Source organism: Lissotriton vulgaris, chromosome 9 (assembly GCF_964263255.1).
Source record: "Lissotriton vulgaris chromosome 9, aLisVul1.2, whole genome shotgun sequence".
NCBI classification, from domain to species: Eukaryota; Metazoa; Chordata; class Amphibia; order Caudata; family Salamandridae; genus Lissotriton; species Lissotriton vulgaris.
This window is the reverse complement of record NC_141697.1, coordinates 784,654,046-784,672,283: the sequence shown is the minus strand read 5'-3', so window position 1 is coordinate 784,672,283 and position 18,238 is coordinate 784,654,046. Positions and strand designations below refer to the sequence as shown.

The 18,238-nt window shown below is 43.3% G+C and overlaps 1 protein-coding gene across 1 annotated transcript in view; it reads right to left on the bottom strand.

Annotated features, from left to right (window-relative positions):
* The window catches only part of CTSW (cathepsin W), a 536,072-nt gene that overhangs the window by 236,387 nt on the left and 281,447 nt on the right, over positions 1-18,238 (bottom strand). The window contains exon 6 of the mRNA XM_086938511.1: positions 7,674-7,760. Within this exon, the coding sequence (XP_086794637.1) occupies positions 7,674-7,760 (87 nt within the window). The remainder of the gene's footprint in view (positions 1-7,673; positions 7,761-18,238) is intronic.

Here is an 18,238-nt window from a genome sequence, read left to right as displayed (position 1 = left end):
AAGGCAAACAATGCTAGCTGTCAATGCCACAAGCAAAGGCAAGGGAGCTGCGTCACCTCTAAACTATCCACTCGAATATACATACATAATTGATGCCAACTCCGTTCCTTTTGCTCGAGTCCCTGGAGTGGGAGATAGGGTAATTCCAAACAGGAATCGGAGAGGTGCTTTGATACAAGAAACACATATGGGAGAGGGTCTGATACATCAAGGGATCTCCAAATCTCTAGTGGAATTAAAAGAGACGTACTGGTGGCCAGGGATGAATGCCCACATTTATGAATTTGGGATTAATTACAATGTCTGTTACAGAGATCATAGCTTTGAAAGCCACCAGATACCTGACTACAGTGTAGCCAGCCCAGTTCAGACACCATTGTTAGACAAGCATTAGACTTTCTACACGCAGAAGTCCCTATGAACAAATGCGGTCCCACAACTATTAGGACAGATTCATTTGGATGTGACCTCAGTGCTCGGCTGACGCGCAAACTGTTATAGAAGATTTGCAAGTCTTTATCAGCACATACGCAAGCGGCATGCTACATTCTGACCTGGGTCCTGCGTTTAGCTCTCGAGCTTACAAGGAGGCCATGGACAGATTGGGCGTTGCATTGCGGTACTCAAGTCCACTCCATCGTGAGGGAAATGTGGTAGTAGAAAGAAAAAACCGAGACATAAAGCAATCTATAACAGCTAGAGTATTAGTTCAGGTGACGGGTGGGTCAAACATCTAATAAGTGTCCAACGTAGTCTTAATATTCTGCCAAGAAATTCTCTGGGTGGAATCACTCCATATGAAATACTATTTGGTACTGGAATGCTTATCCAGGATCTCGATTGTCGCATTTCAGTGGTAGAACAAAAATCCGTTGATATCAAAGATCGTTTGGCTGTTTTGCCGGACTTAAATGAAACACGAAGAAGTCTGAGCAACACAATACAGAACCCAACGACCACTGAAGAAAAACCACCTGTCCCAGCAAGACCTGTCTGGATTCCAAAGATTGGGGATCTAGTCAGGGAAAATATCGCGGTCAAGAAGGAATTTGGGCCTTATTAGAGAAAACCAGTACCTGTCTTAGCAATCCACGGAACAAGATTAGTGTTACTACCGCCCCTTGCTGGAAGAAAGGAGAACAGAGTTGTGTCCATCGACCTGGTCAAACCACATCATGTGGCTGATAATAAGTAGTAGGCCCAGTGGGTTGAATTTTGGATTGTGTTAGGTGTACTTTTTCTCCTACTTTGGCTCATTCTTGTTTTAAGTTTGGGAAACTGATAGATGGAAAATACAATAAAAAGGACACGGCAAGTAAGAACATCAACTTGCTCCTGAAGCCACACAAATCATCTCACCGTGAGCAAAGAGACCTGTCATCAGTAAACATCACAGCCGTTCCTATACCTGGTGGTATAGCATGGGACACAACTGATTATGACATTTATGGCTCGGTGGAGCTGTTGAAGATTCCACACCAGTTAAAGGTTTCTTTGAGTGACTTTGTTTCACCCAGCACATTTTCTGATGATTGGGACTTTAATAACATGATGGCAAACTTAAAAATGTCAGCAAAATTCGAAAAACATGAATACTTAGAAGGTTTATCAGATTATGAAGAAATGTACTGTTTTCATCATTTTGGTCATCATTATTTGCACAAATCTACAAACCCTAGAAATGTTTTAACTTATAATCAATGGGAACATTGTCCAAGGCCACCAAAGGGTAGCTCAAAAACATTCTATGAAACATTTACATACTTCTCAGGTTTCAATGTCTCAAATCCAGAAACATTTTACTTTAAAAATGTTAATAAGACAGGAATGGAAATTATGTTGACTCATACTAAGCAAATTTATTCTGCAGCCTTTTTTGCTCAATTGTCCACATTAGGTTTTGTCTTTTGGAAAGACAACATCGAGACAAAAACTGTCTGGGGCACAAAAGACTGGCAGGTGCAGGGTTTAGACACATTTTTTAGAGCCTGCATCATCTCGGAACAAATGATGTTTTTAAATGACACTGTTCAACAGACATCTTGTCTTGGCCTGGCTAAGATAAAAGATTTAAACAAACCGTCCATACCTAAGCCCAAACGTGATAGTAATAGAACTACAGATGAGGAGGTAGACGTAAACTATATTTTACAACAAAATAGAACTAATCCTGATTGGAAAAAATGGTTAACCTGGCCCACAGACACGAATAACTGTCAAGATAGATTTCTGAACAAGACACAAGGGTTTACAGTAACTAGGCCAGATCCAAGATATGTCCAGAGACAACATCCATGGATAATGTAATGTAATGTAATGTAATGTGTCTTGTAAAGCGCAATGCTGCCCTGAGGCGTTGTGGCGCTGTAGACCGCAGGGGAACCCGTCCTGGCTATCCCTGTGAGATGGTCCCTACTGGGTATCTCCAAGGTGAAACCAGGCATCCGCGGCGAATGTGGGGGGCCGTTGTAGAGATGAGGCAAGCTATTGCCCAGAGTTGCAGTGTTATCCCTGGTTAGAGTAGGCACCGAGGCGAGAATTATCGAGTCCGCTGACCCTGGTCCACGCAGGGTCTGGAATTGAACCCTGGTCCCGGGCCGTTCTCTGCTTCCAGGTCTGCCGCCTCTAACCAGTGAGCCACTCCATAATAACAACATACAGTGTAGGAAAATTATGCCTTGAGTGCCTACAGAAATCCACACTTCCAGAAATAAAACAACACTTAACTTTACTTAAAGAAGGCGTTGTTTTTTGAGACTTCTTACTAGGACCTAGCAAACCACGTCAAAAACGTTTCATATACGCCGGTATATACACTGCTTATAATGAAGCATGGAAAGTCACGCAAATGGAAACTGCAGAACGAATACGAGAAATTGATCGTATTCATTTAGAGAAAGCTCTCTCTGTAGTGGACAATGGGTTAACGACTCTGTCCTCCAGAAGGTATTCTTGGGACAGCATTGTATCCTCTGCCATAGACATAATGGAATAGGACTTGCTAATGTTACAACATGGCCAGTCTCAATTGCGTTCTATAATGCTGCTAGGCTGGATGTTACAAAATCTTTGTTCAGGCTACGTGCCATAGCGTCGAATCAACACCACGTCATTGTTTACTGGATTTAACCTTACATATAAACAAATCTCTTTGGCACAGAGGGGAGCAGACTATACGGTGCTGTGCATAGAAAAACTGGAAAGATTACCATTAACCGTTTCTGAGAAACCAGCAATAGAATGGATAATAAATGGCACCATCACAATACCAGTGACGATTTTCCAGTTTCAGTATTGCTTGAACATATACCAGCAGGTCTGTATGAAAGGTTGGGTAAAGAATACATAAAGTCGACCTGGAATTTACCATACACACACATGTTGGAGTGGGGGAAAGGAAATATTTCTTAGTGGTAATAATTGCAAACATTCACTAAGCGGTACACTTTTGTGTCAAGGTATTAATTTACACGAAGCCTGCAAGGGTTCTTCAAATAACCTTTCTTGCCACCCGCAGGGTTCCCCGGCAGCAGTGATAGATCCAGTTTTTAGGCAGCTATCCAACGGTAGCTACATAATGTTGAATGATCTCAGCTGTTGTGGAATGATGCCAGGAATAGCCTATCTAGTTAGTGTGTCAGTCAGGGTCACTTGTTGTATGAAAGTATTGTTTCCTAAAAGCAAGACAGACGGGGAGTCGCTGCTATGGCCTTCACTGAACATCTCTTCTATACGAATTGATACTTTAAGCAGTATGAAAGCCATTCTTTTACAAAAACGATGCCACTGACCTCGTCCAAAGATCTGCAGGTTGCAAGGTCCTCTGCAGAGATACATGCCCTATTATCAACAAACTGTCCAATACATTTCGCAGAAATGTTAGGTCGTATCTTAAACATGTCTGATACCAGTGGTATTGTACATGTATTTAAGGCAGTTTTTTCGGGACAGTTAGCATCCTTTGAAGCAATCCTAGGCATTTTTCCAAATTTCCTGCACTCTGTGTTCGGCGGCCTGCCTCTCATCTTGGGACTCGTAGCAGGGATACTATTCTTATTTCTTCTGCTCCGATATGGCAAGTCCAGACTACAGCGATACCCAGATTACCATGGAAAATGCTCTTCTGGCGATGCAGTATTGTGACCGAATAACACAGATTCTTGGCTTGGCTCGTTTTAGAGATCTGAATACCACTAGTTCCTTTCGTTCAGACCAATCTGGCAAGATTGCATCTTACCTGTTCTACGATGCCTACTTTGTGGAGAGGAATGCGTGTTAGATATCTGTCTGACACTTCCATCAGCACTGCCAACGGATGTTGACGCTTTGCTTGGTTCGGTAACGGCTCATGTATTGTGTTGCCCCCAACGGCTACCAATCCCGATGACGGCATTCATTGAGGTCTCACAGACGCAACCTGCTGCCAGTGAGATGAGTGGACCAATAGGCGCACAGGTACTATCTACTATGAACATTGCTAATGTGGTTGACACTGACGACGATTTTTCTCATCTGTGTACGATTGATCTACTTAATAAAGGGGTTCAACTTTCACCTACAGTGGTAGACGATTTGTTTGCCAGTTTAGACGATTTTATGTTTTCTCCGAACAGCGAGAATAACTTTTGAAATTAGCACACAGCGTTCCATGAACTCTGAATTTGACCTTCAATTTCCAAAACAAATCTTCTAACTTTGGAATTCTATTTTTCTACGATTGATTTGACTTTTCCACAACTGAATATTTTTTTTTGGGGCACAAAGTAATCTTTTTAAAGTAGAACTATTCTTAGAGAACAAGAAATTCTTTTGAGCACTTCCTAGAGACAATATTTAGCCTTGTCCTTAATACAATAACAGTTTATATATTCTGCTATGGAATGGTCTCGAATTTTTCTTCTGGAACTAAGAGCCATTTGATAAATATAATTTCATGATGCATTCAGTTAGCATTGCCAACATCATAACATAGGCTTTGAATGACGACTATTGCTTTTAATGCGTACTGCACAAATGCTCATTTTATGTGTAAAAAAAAATTTCAAATGCATTTTTATGTATTTTGGGGTGGGACTGTAAGCACATGCTTTAGATATGTTTTAGAGCTTATATTTTAGTAATGTCGAACATAATAAAGTGGAGTGGGTGTTGTATAACTTTTTAGGACCCTAGTGTAATTTTCCAGATTCATGCCCTTATATAGGTATAAATCACCCTATACTTATATAGGCATAGAAATCATAACCATATTTAGACATAACTCATGCAGTCCAAATATGGCATGGCTACTTCCACTAGTTCTGAAAATCCACAACAATTTCTTGGAAAACTCACCTTCAGCAGCTAGGGACTTCCCCCTGTTTGAATATTGATTTATCCAAGAACTCAAGGAGTTTTCAAAGAACTAAGACTCTTTGATAACGTTATTATGTCCAACCTTACGTCAAACTCGGCACCTTCAAGGTATAAATATGCCCACACTTGCCCTAGCAAAGACACAGTGGTTTGGAGCAGTTCGACTATCTACTTCCCCGACGCATCTCACTGCAGCAAGTGCCGAAGGAAGCCGACCCTCCAGCAGACGCACTGAGAGAGATGCTGTCTTTTCTCTTGCCGAGAAATCCAGCTCCAGTGTTTCCAAGCTCCCCTTGCAGGGTGTTGGGAAATCAAGTCCTGAGACAGAGAGATACCAGACCTCCTTCATTCTAAACCAAGGTAGGGAGCTGATTAAGCCCTAAGAGAATTCTTGGATAGATTCTTGGCAAAGAATACTAAACCTAAGCTACACCTCATTTACTTCTTCCCTCGTACTAGACTCAGGTTAGGTACACCGGGGTAAGCGTATTTTAGAAGCACTAGTTGAGTACTTTTAGTCCTTATTTATTTAATGTATTTATTCTATGGCTTGGAAACCATACCATGCTTTTACAGTATTATTTTATAATACTCTTCTTGCTGTACGCATTATATTTTGCAACCAGTATTACGATTGTAGCAGTTCACTTTACTTGGAAGAGAAAGAAGACTGTTCAATAAATACTTTTTATTGAAAACGCCCGTCTCTCTATTTCTCTGCATCTCTGGTGAAACGAAGCATGCACGATTGACGGAGTGAAATATCTATCTATTGTTTCTACGACTCTGAAGATCAGTTTTATCTTGCGGAAACAAAGTTGTCATGTTTATGCAGTTGTCAGAAACGAATCCCTTCCTGTTTATTCGAGAAAGTTTCTAGTGACCTCTGAGCTAGCTGGCACTCACAATTAAGTCTAATATATTCGATAGAGACCTAGTAGACATAAGTCCTACGTCAATTCTATAGGATATATTATTCCAATATAGGAACTACACTACAAGAAATAACAAAGTTAGAACAAGTTTAAAAAATGTGAAACAATTGTGATATAGACATAACCTTATTGGGAAATGTGTACATATGCAGTGAGTGGGGCTAGTGGTAGAAGTGGGCTGCAACAGTACTGAAAGTGGGGGGTACCTCTCAAGAAAAACTTGGGCATTGGCAACTATGCTTTTTTTTATACCAATTAAACACACAGATTTACCAGAGAGGGCCAGCAGACAGCCTCCCCAACTAGGTGCAGGCAAATAGACCATTACCCCCAACTGTCCTAACTGAGGCCCCAACCCTTAGTCAAATCATGGCCAAAGCATGGAAACATAAGGCAACCCTCCTAAAACGAGTGTCTCAAAGGGTGGATCGCTTTTCCTGCAGAGTATGTCCCAACTTCAGCATATTCAAAAATTGTTCTGGTGAATAACTAACTTGCCCACTTTTTGTTCAGTACCTACATCTCATGGTCAGGAAACAGAATAAAGAGATCAGGATAGCACTGTGAAAAAGGCACAAGGGACTTTTGGCCTTGCTGTGTTTAGGGTGGCAGGCGTAACTCAAAAATCTAGAGTTATATGTATGTTAGACTCTTCATTACATCTTTATTCAAGATAGAGTATGTGTTTATCTCACTTTGCTGACGGTGGTGGTGTAATGGTATTTTTGGTGTTTTTTTTAGCCCTACAGATTATTTAAGTTTATTTTATTAATTGAAATAAATACAATGATTCATTTTCCAGTCTACTGATGGAGGTAAAGCTGTTTATCAGCTGTCTACTTGAAAATTCAAGAAATTATTCCAGATCTTACAGGTTTGGTTAAATTGGGTAGCTAGGATTAGCACTTTGGCCTCTTGGTCCACAGTCCGCAACTCAGCAATGTCATTGTCCAATGTGAATGTATGTTAGGGCCATTGAGCTTCCCAGCCCCCAAAGAGGTGGATAAAGTACTGCATTCATAGGTAGTAGCTGCTCACAGAACAGATGCAGGCTCAAGATATTTCTTTTAGGACAGTGCTGTGAACCTCACAATACATACTAAGGAGCAGTTCTGCATTACAGATATTGAGGCGTAGAAAGAGCTTTAGAGAATTCAACATTAGAATCCCATTATTTCTGATAAGGCTTAAGCATGTACAACAATCCTAAAATAACCAATTCTGAAAGGATGCAGAGGAGCGGGTGCCTTTTTGAAAGATGGGCGTCTTAATACAGAGAAGGCCTACAGTGGACCGACAGGAGATGGCCAGTACTCATGACTTCTCAATGTAACCAATGCATGGTATCAATCAGGAATTCTTTCATTTGCAGTTATTACGTACCTTGTTGCAGAACTGTCATGAAGGCGTCCCACACCCATCCTCCTTTACAGCCATCCCTATTGGTGCAACTGTCACAATCAATGAGCTCTGAAATTATAAATGTAATTTGTGATTACCTGTATGTCCATGCAAGAAGAAACTCAAGTCAAGCAGATGATTAAAATACATAGGCCCACCATCCCTTAGGCCCATGAAGGCACTGGCCTCCACTCCATTGTGGGGGAACCACCAGCCTTATTAAGAGAACCCCATCTGCCTGATTGACATTTCTCTGGTAGAAGGGCTGATGCACTGAAGGTACAAATGAATGCTGAGTGGTCACCATAAACTTGGAGTTCATTTTGTTTTAAAAAAACTTCCAAAGCAGGTCTTTGTATGGTTGAAAAAATCAATGGCCTAGGCAATCCAGGATATCTCTTCCCATGTTACAAAGTTGCTGATTGATTTTTCCTCCTAAATCTGCGTAATGGTTGCCACGCCCTAAATAGGTTGGGGGCAACCATCAAGGCGACTTGGCAGCCCAGTGCTGTGTCGTCCATCAGGTTAAAGTTTTATAACAGCCGAGCCAGACAAGGGTCTACTGTGGGAAACCCTGCTGTCCCGGTCTCAAAATGGAAACCCAAAGGTTGGCGGGTTGGACATCTGCTGCTTTTGGTGGATGTTCTACATCCGCCAACCTCTAAATGAATCATATAATATTTTAGCTGTTTTCTAAATAGCCCATCATATCAATGAAAGCAAAGCAGATCTGTATATTAAGTTGCCTTTCATGCCTATACCCTGTCCAAACATGACAGCAACAACATAGACTAACCATCCATGTTAAACCACACAGACAACAGACCTAATAAGTAGCACTTGAGTAGCAAAGAACAGGCAGAAAACTCTCCCATGACTAGAGTCTTTTTTTGTTTTTTCTAGAATAAGGCTAAAAACAATGGTCATATCCAAAAGTTATTGTACAGTAACTAGAGTTAAAATTGTTTATTGAGGAACCCAAAAACAGCTAGGGAGTGCACACCATTTATTTTCTACCTGTTTTATTATTTAAGTGCGAACAATCCCATAAAAACTATTTCAGTGCGCTGACATAATAATGCAAGTTGTATCATGAACGGGACATGGGGCGTTTTTGCAAATCTTCTTAGGGGCATTGAAAACTTACCTTGGCAGCCACAAACTCCCTGACCTCCTGATTTTGGTGCCGGTCATCTTGTTCCCCTTCCACCGCCGCTGTTTCCTACTCTGCGGCCGCAGTGAGGAGGGGAACTACACCCCCCAGGTTCCTTTGCAGCCGAAGCCACTGCCACTGTCATTTTTTTGCGCCCAGAGGCGCTTAAAAACATTGGCCAGCCCCCGCGTCGCGGGACCACCGTCCGTGCTGGCCGAGTGTGGGCTGGGCCACCTCCCTAACGCATATACTCGGACATAAAGTAAGCTCTACAAAACACATTGAACTTGAGACATATAGACCTTGTTGACTATGGTATATGTAAGTCGTAAGTGCCTAGAGGAGATAGTGAAAATCGCACTCCAGATGGGAGTGTGGGTACTAGCAATAGCCTTGACAATTGCACAATTAATGCCCTGTAGTGATTAGTGTACTACAAAAGTTTTTTGAAGATTGCAATATTTCATTTTGTCTGTTAAGGCTATGACGTCCAATTTGAGCAGAGTAGGGCAGAAGGCATGTACGGGAAGAAGTGTGGTAGGTACCTTGGACGCCTTTTTTGTAAGAGCTGGCTCGGTGCTTAATCATGAAATAATGTTAACAGAAAAAAGGCTGTCACTAGGTCTATACGCAGCAAAGAAAAGATCTTCAATGGGTAGCATCCAAACTGCAAAATCACCAGTAATAATGGCACAACCCACAAGCCTCTTAAGTACCGATTCTACTGATCGAGTACAGGGGGATATGGAGGAAGCATTGCAAAGTCCAATTATGGACTCAGAACTAAGGCATCACCCTCGGCCATTGGAGTTAACCACTTCCTAGGAAGGTTCCATAACCAATATAAGAGAGGATAGGATTTCAGTTCCCTCTACTGTACAAAATTCAGTCAGCCTCCCGACCCAATCCACAAGCGTAGCTACGGACAAAATATCTACGCTCGTGGACAAAGGGGAATCATGCGATACGAGGTCAACTAGACCAAAAAGGCAGGCCTGGGAATGTGCAGGTGAAAGTAGAGGGTTGAGTGAACCTTTAGCAAAGTGCATGCACATGTGTGCATGCACACCTATGCCATGTGACAGGCAGACCTGCCCTTAGGGCATGTATGCCTGCCACATGGCACCCGAGCCTGTTTTGGGGGTGCCAGAGTGACACCCCCTGCACCCTTGTGAAAATCGGTATTTACCGATTCGGTAAATACCGAATCGGTAATGCCCATTCATTCCTATGGGCTTCAAAGCCCATAGGAATGAATGGGCATTACCGATTCGGTATTTACCGAATCGGTAAATACCGAATTTATCCGATTCGTTATTCCAGGACATCTGGAATACCTACATATCCACCCCTCAGATTTACCGATTCTTAATTACCGAATCGGTAAAATTCGGTAATTTTCGGTAATTAAGAATCGGTAAATCTATTTTACCTACATCTGGCCCTTGGTGCCTTTGACCGCATTACAAAACAGGTTGCGACAAACTTAACCCGGCAAGGTAACCCAAGGCCCAAAAAATTTACAAATTGGTATGACCAAGCTTGTATCACTGCACACAAGGCACTTTTGGCGGCGCTAAAGGGGCCTGGCAAGGCTACAAGTAAGATGGTAGAGGCAAGAAGGGACTACAAAAAAGCAATAAAAGTAAGAAAAACTCAGCTAAAGGAAATGACCTGGGATGAACTGAACCAAGCGAGTGTACTGACTAATAGTTCCCACTTCTGGAAGGTGATTAATAGCCCACTATTTGATGAGGCAGATAACACAACTAAAGACTGCCTCATCTCCTCGGAAAGGTGGGTGGAACATTTCAGCTGCCTGTATTCTGAGATTAGTCAGACACTGCCCGGTCCTGTTGGGGAATGCTCACCGGTCCCAAAAATTGTATTTACAGAGGAAGAAGTATTGGAGGCAATTATGGGCACGTCCAAGGGAAAGCCGCCAGGACCAGATGGGGTCCCGGCCCATATATATAGGGCTAACCCTAGTCTCTGGGCGAAGATTTTAACTTCTGTTTTAATGCAGCTTCTAAAGCTGGACTGCCAACGTCTTGGGGTAAAGCAGTCATAGTCCCAATATTTAAAAAAGGCTCAATACAAGATCCGACCTGTTATAGACCTATCTCGCTCTTGGATTCTGCTGCAAAAATTATGGGAAAAGCTGTACTGGCCCGCCTGACAGATTGGCTGGATAAAAACTCTGTTGTCTCGGGCCTACAGTATGGGTTCAGACAGGGAAGGGGTACAATGGGCCAATGCCTTAATTTACACCTGGTGATAGAGAAATACACGGTCGCAAAGCAGGGGAATATCCATCTAGCTTTTATGGATTTGCTCACTGCTTTCGACCTTGTGAATAGGGATAAGCTTTGGGTTTCCCTATATGGCCTAGGTTTCGACCCTATACTGATATCTTTCTTGGCTCATATTCATGAAAATACCACGGCAGCGGTCCGATATAACGAGAACGGGAGCTTGACAGATGCTTGGCCAGTTAAGAGAGGGGTAAGGCAAGGATGTATTCTTGCACCCTTGCTGTTTACCCTTTATATTAACAAGTTGGGAGATCAATTAATTGCATCTTGTAAAGACATCCCAAGAGCTGTCTCAAAAATGATCCCCGCATTGTTATACGCAGACAATGCAGTTTTAGTGGCTAGAACTGCAAGAGGGTTACAATTGCTTTTAGATTGTTTTATTAATTTTATGGATTCTCTAGACTTGGTCACTCATTTTAAAAAGTCACACTCAATGTCATTAGGTGGAGGACGGGCAAAAAAGGCAACATTTTTCTGCAAAGGACAGGAGCTTATTAATGTCCCAGCCTTCCCTGGTTTAGGGATTCTTTTTGATGACAGAAGGTCATGGGTTATGCAGCGCGCCCATAAAAAGAATACCCTTGCCAGGGCAACAGGGGCTTTGTTAGGGTTTGCAAAGCGATTAGGCTGCAAACCACTCCCGGCCCTCATGAAAATTTATAATGCAAAATGTGTTCCAATGGTACTATATGGGAGTGAGGTTTGGGGCTATGCAGATGTGAGCAAAATGCAAATACCAGAAAATGTTTTCCTAAGAAAAGTGTTGTCGCTCCCCCCTTCTGCTGCTACTTTTAATATTCACGAGGACCTTGGGGCGGGTTATATTTCAGACCAGATTGCTGTTGCCCCTTTATTGGGTTGGTTGAGAATTTGGGCACAGCAGCCTCCAAATTTAAACCAACTAATTATTCAAGACTGTATGTCTTTAGATAGGGCCCTTGCTATCCTGTGGATCCGTTATGTCAAGAACCAAATGGATTCACTTGGCAACCCTGATTTGTTTACAAATCCTAGTGCTCTAGGTAAGACGGCTATCAAGGCTGTGAAGTCTCAGTTCCTGAACATGGCAATGTTAAAAAGGGAGGAAGCGGAATTGGTAAAACCCTCAGTTAGGAGTTTTGAATGTTGAGCATAGGAAGAGGAATCCAGCCATACCTGACCTATATAAACAAGCCATACCATCTGTTTGTTTTATTGAGGTTCAAGTATAACATGTTCCCAAAGTTATTATCATTCCCGAAAGATTTTTCTAAAGAAGGGGCTTTGGGGCCTTGCCCCTGTGATAACTTTTCTGGGCAGAATACGCTACACATGTTTTTTTTCTGTGACTTTTATGTTACCATGCGTAAGAAATTTATTTTGCCATTTTTTTTTGTGAAGAATTTTTATTGAACCTTAATCGCAGCAAGCATTGTCACAGTTATGGGCCTACAACCTTCACGGCCGGCCGCTAGTCAAATCCAAAACATTGCATTCAAGAGGTATAAGTAAAGCAATACGAAGTCCAGGATAGTATAACAACAGCACATGATTCGGAAGTAGACACAATAATATGGAATCAGAATGAGAGAGGTTCATTTTCCAAATAAGGAGACAAAAAGAAACAAATAAAGGCAAAGAGAGGTATAGTCGCGCCCAGTCTCGTGGCAGCGGGCAAATCAGGATATTTGATTCAGTAGCAACACGGGGGGCACCAGGAAATAAGTCATATAGATCAGGGGAAGTAGAAGCACGATCCCATCATGAACGGGCCCAAACCCCACCCCTGGCCTCGAACACCCCACAAGGACAAGGACGACGACGACATGAAAAGAGAAGAAAGACTAAAGGGCCACAGAAACAAGTACTAAACTATCACCCATCCCACAACCCCCCACCCTGCACACCCGCAGAAGGCCATGGCCTACCCCCTCGCCGTGTGCCTGTCGCCCTAGTGGAACCCGAAAGAAAGGAAAGAAAAGAAAGGAAAGAAAAGAAGTAAATAGGCAGGAGGAGGGCCCTCATCTCGCCGCCCGGCCCCGCTCAGCATCTCACACACCATGAAGTCCCAGAAAGGCATCAACACCATAGAAAGTACAACCAGTCCCAAACGCTAAAGCAATGGAATATCAACAAGAACACCTGCTGATTCATTCGGCAACGATGAAACAATTAGAATGGGGGCCACTTCAGCCCTGACCTGGTCTTGTAGTAGTCCCACCGGAAGGTCTCTTATGAACCAACGTAAAACAGAGTTCCAAGGGTCCGAGCAGAGTGAAGGAGCTCAGACGTGGCAACGCAATAAAGCAGTGCGATAATACGACTCCACGCAAAAATAGATAGCGAAGAGTAGGGAACAGCAACTCCGGTGTCACGAACATAACAAGGCTGGTAGTAAATAACAGCTTCCAGAAGAGAAGATACGAACAGCCCGGCCACCCCCTCGATACATCCCGGCCAGTCCAAGGAGTAGAACAGTGCTCCGTCCCCAACCACCAGCAAAGTACGTGTCTCAAGGATGCAGTCAGACGAGCAGTCAAAACGGTCCGCACGGACACGGGGACCTGATTTCCAAACGGCCCAAGATGCACACGAGGATCCAGGACCTCCCCATGGGAACAGCCGCAAGTACATCAGCCGGATCCTGGGATAGGACCGCAGCCCCCATAGACGACGAAACAACAATAGCATCCAGCCTTGCACCCAGGTCACAGCCAACGCGGCCAATGTTTTCGTGCAGATCCATTAGGGCAGCCAACACATCCCATGGCATAAGCTCTGTCGTGTAGTCCGGCCCCATCTCTGGAACAATCTCCCGAACTGGATGCGAACCGTGAAGAAGGGCACCAGCCGCCATCTTGGACCTAGCGGTCACGCCCTCCGGCTCCACAATCTAGGACAAGACCTCACCGCAGGAGACACCGCAGGAGTTTCCCCAGGGCAAACTAACTGTGGGGCAGGGTCCAGAAGGGAGAGCCACCAAAAGGCTAAAGCCCCGCAGGGCCCCGGGGCTGCCCGCCAATGCCAGGGGCGATCCTTGGCTATATTCGGGTGGCACAGCCTGGGGAAGGGGGGGCGGAAGGCAAGTCCCCCCTCCGATTCCACACCACCACACAGCCCTTCACAGGTCCCCGTCAAGCGGCTCAGGATGTTACCGCGGGCAGCGGTCTTTCAGGTCATCGGCCCCCACAGGCGTGTTCCCGGCCGCCATCAATGGCCGTCGGCGCCGCTTCTGTTGCCGGAGGCCCCGCCTAGTCAACGCCCCAGTCTCAGCTCCGCGCAGGCCGCGGAATGGCCGGGGACAATTCTCAGGATCGGCGGCACGGAGGAGCTCCAGACTTAGATGGTAAGTGTTCTGTTTCTTTCTTTCATCGAAATATGCCGTCATGAGTCAGGATATGTAGCAGGATAGACGTGCTGGGCGAAAGGGCTCACGGGGCCGAGCGGCTATGCGGCCATTTCGGATGCCGGCTTGGCTCCTCCCCTATTTTGCCATTGTTAAGGGGCTGTAACTTCGAGCAAGTTAGACCAGCGTTGGCCTACTTGCAAATGCTTGGATCATCAGTGGTCTGCTTTGGGGTAGCCAGTTACATCACCGGGGCCAAAAGGCAAAGAAACAAAGTACAGTCATACTTGCAACCGTCCCCGTCCCTTTTATCGTTTGTGATTTTGATTTTGTGGTGTGACTACTTATATGGTGAATTACTGGATTTTAAAAGGAGCCCTCGAAAGGCGACAAACTTTTTAAATTGTATATTTATATGCCAAGTGAAACAACAGAAGTGCAGAATTAAGTGTTACATAAAAATAATTTATAGCACTTAAAAACGACATAAGTGCTGAATGAAGGTGTATATTTAAGCAAATTATTTTTGTTGCTGTTACTGAATGGAGGTGGCTATAATTGCTTAGACTTTAAAATGGCTTGTGCACAGACTGAGTCTGCACAGTTTGACTGGCCAGTTACAAGCACAAGCCTACTGGCCTTTCAAAGGGCACAAACCTAATATGTGTCTAACCTGTAATCCGTACCTGTCACCTTATTAGTGGCATTCACTTCAGAAGTTACTGAGAGTTTCACCAAGAAAACAACAAGCTACTTACCTGTATATTGTAGTTATCTAGTATTGGTATTTTTTACAGATTAACATTCTTGAATTATTCCTGTTGCTGAGGCAGGAGTCTAACAGGATTATAATAACAAGCAGTACAAAACCTAAACTAGGCTTTAATAGCTTGGAGAGGTTACACAGTTAGCCTATCAATATCATTAGAAAATAACCAAACTTAAGCCATTGAGAGCACAATACCTCACCCGTCAAGGCCCACCTATACCTCAGATGTCTTCCAAGGAGTAATTTGGTAATGGTGCTTCCCATATGGGAATAACCACACCTACACTTGTTATGTTCAAATACACAGTAATCCTGGGTTTACAATATAAGATAAAGCATCAGGTCGAGATGGAGTGCTACATGGACCACTGTCACTCACTACCAGGGGTGACTGTGGCCAATCAAGAGGTTGGCAAATCTAAATATGCAAAATAGGGGGTCAAGAAGAGCACAATCCTAAGAACAAATAAAAATAAGTGACTTATTGATCACAACAATTTGTGCACCAAATAGTAACATAAGTCCAGTTCCAAATGTCGTGGAGTCTTTATGCTTGGACAGGATAACAGACCAAAAAGTTCATATTATAATTCCATTTATTCAAAAGGAAGTCATGAAAATAGTTAGAGCATCAGACAGAACCAGCCAAGATGTGTTTCGTCGGTACAACCAATCAGTACCACGACTTTCTCAAGGCTAAACAAATAAGGGACCATAATAAGTCGAGGCCTTCTATGTAGACTAAAGTTATGACTCTGGTGTCATAAACCAAAATTGTATATAGTAAAGATGAGCATCGGAACACTGTCTCCTACGGGTATTCAGAACTCGGACACAGTTGTCTTGAAAGGAGACAGTCCCACCCCGCCTGGTGTAACCGACTAAATTGTTGATGTGGACTGGTAATAATCCACAAAATACTACATGATTGAAGTACCAAAAACGAAGTGTGGTATTATGAGACCAGAGAAGTGATAAAACATGAGCCCCGACAAGGAATAGAAAGGACAACAGCCACAGATAGGGAGCTGATGTCAGTCTAAGTCAATACTTTGAAAGAAACAAGCCGCAGAGTATCTACGGACCGAAGCAAAGCCACAGGGTATCTAAGGGCTGGAGACAAACACAAGGGTCCGCATCATAAGTCACTTATTTTTATTTGTTCTTAGGATTGTGCTCTTCTTGACCCCCTATTTTGCGTCTTCCAAGGAGTATTTATATCATGACCGAGATGAGCTGGTACGAGGGAGGGGAAACATCCTTTACCCTGCAGGCAGAACCACAACCTGCTTTACTCGGCAGTCACTACCCAGACTGCAACGTTACCACATGTTCCTTTACCAAGCAAGTCATTACAATGACTTGCTTTAGGAGGCATGTTGTTGGGCTGGTGTTGGACTTTAAATCCAATACCTTCCCCTACTCATGCACTGACTAGTGTTGGAATATTAATGTATACTATTCCAGAGTCCAGCACCCCCCTAAGGCAACTATTTAAATTGGCTTGCTTGGTAAAGAAACGCGTGGTAACATCACAGTTGGGGTAGTGAATGTGGGGTAAAGGCATGTGTGGGAAATGCATGCAGGGTTCCGTCATGCATCCACGAGGGAGGAGGCTGTAGAACTATAATATACACATAAGTAACTTAAATATGACTTGTATACCAAATTAGGAGTGGTTGGAGGGAATCTGGTGAATACATTTACATTTGATACACAGCTCACATTACGAAAAAAAAGATGGAGAAAGACGCTTGCCCAACTGCAGCATCATTGTAAATCATTGACTAAAGACAGTGAGGTTGAGTAAACGCATGGGTGTTCTTCCATGTAGCATGCTATGCAAATCTTTTACAGAGGGACACCAGCAAATAATGCAGTAAAAGTTGCAATTGTCCTCGTGGAATGAGCTGTTACAGCACCTTGTAGTGGACAATCTGCTTTTAGATGACAGAAGAGTATAGTAGTTGAAACACAACGTGCTACAGATTATTTGAAAATAGCATACAGCTTTCTAGGGGGACAGTATGTAATTCAGGTTGATCGGATTTTCAAAAAATCCGTCAAAAAAGTTCTATTGAAGTAGAATTTGAGACAACGATGTACATCCAGAGTGTAGAGAATTATTCCCGCTGCAGTCTTAAGATGTTTGGAAAAGGTACTGAGTACCACTTGTTCAGTAAAGTAAAATTCCGAAGGCAACTTAGGGATAAAATGGAGATTTGTTCTTAGTATGACTCTGTCGTCCCTATACTGCAAATTGGCTTGCATCCCGGTAGCCACATTTTAAGCCCAAACGAGACCATTGCGGTGGGAGCCTACAAACATCACGTTATTATTGTCCAAAGGATAGCGGGTACGACTGGCATATGGTCCGAGATCCGAGGCACCACCACAGACCTAGAGATGGCTGTATATATATCAGAATTGCCTTGTGCTTTACGCCTAGATGTTAATAGTTGGCTGATATAGGATTGATAGCGGACTAAGACACTACGACAATCTTTGCATTATGATGTGACATTATGATCTTGGATATCTCTTGTTTTTTAACCTCACACATACATTCTGATGATAGCGTTAATGGGTTACCTCAAGACGAAATTGGATATTTATCTCTAAACTTATCATGCTCTTAAATGTCACTTATATATGGAGGCAGCAGCACCGTACATAACGTATAAGCACCCCGAACATCATATATAATTGTAGTGCAATGGACGATGACCTGATGAAGGCAGCAATGCCGAAACGCTCGTAGTCCACATCTACAGCATTGCCCCCATCAATTTCTCATCTAATATATTTATCCATTTTTTTAATATGTTGTTAGTACATTAATTATATGTAAAGAAGGGGGGCGTGGCCAAGCAGCATGGCCGACAGGACGTGAGCTCCGCCAGCTCCCGTCCCGAAGACCCAGATATCTTGAAAATAGATCCTGCCTGGGCTGTTATTCCCCGGATTTAAGAGCCTGAAGCT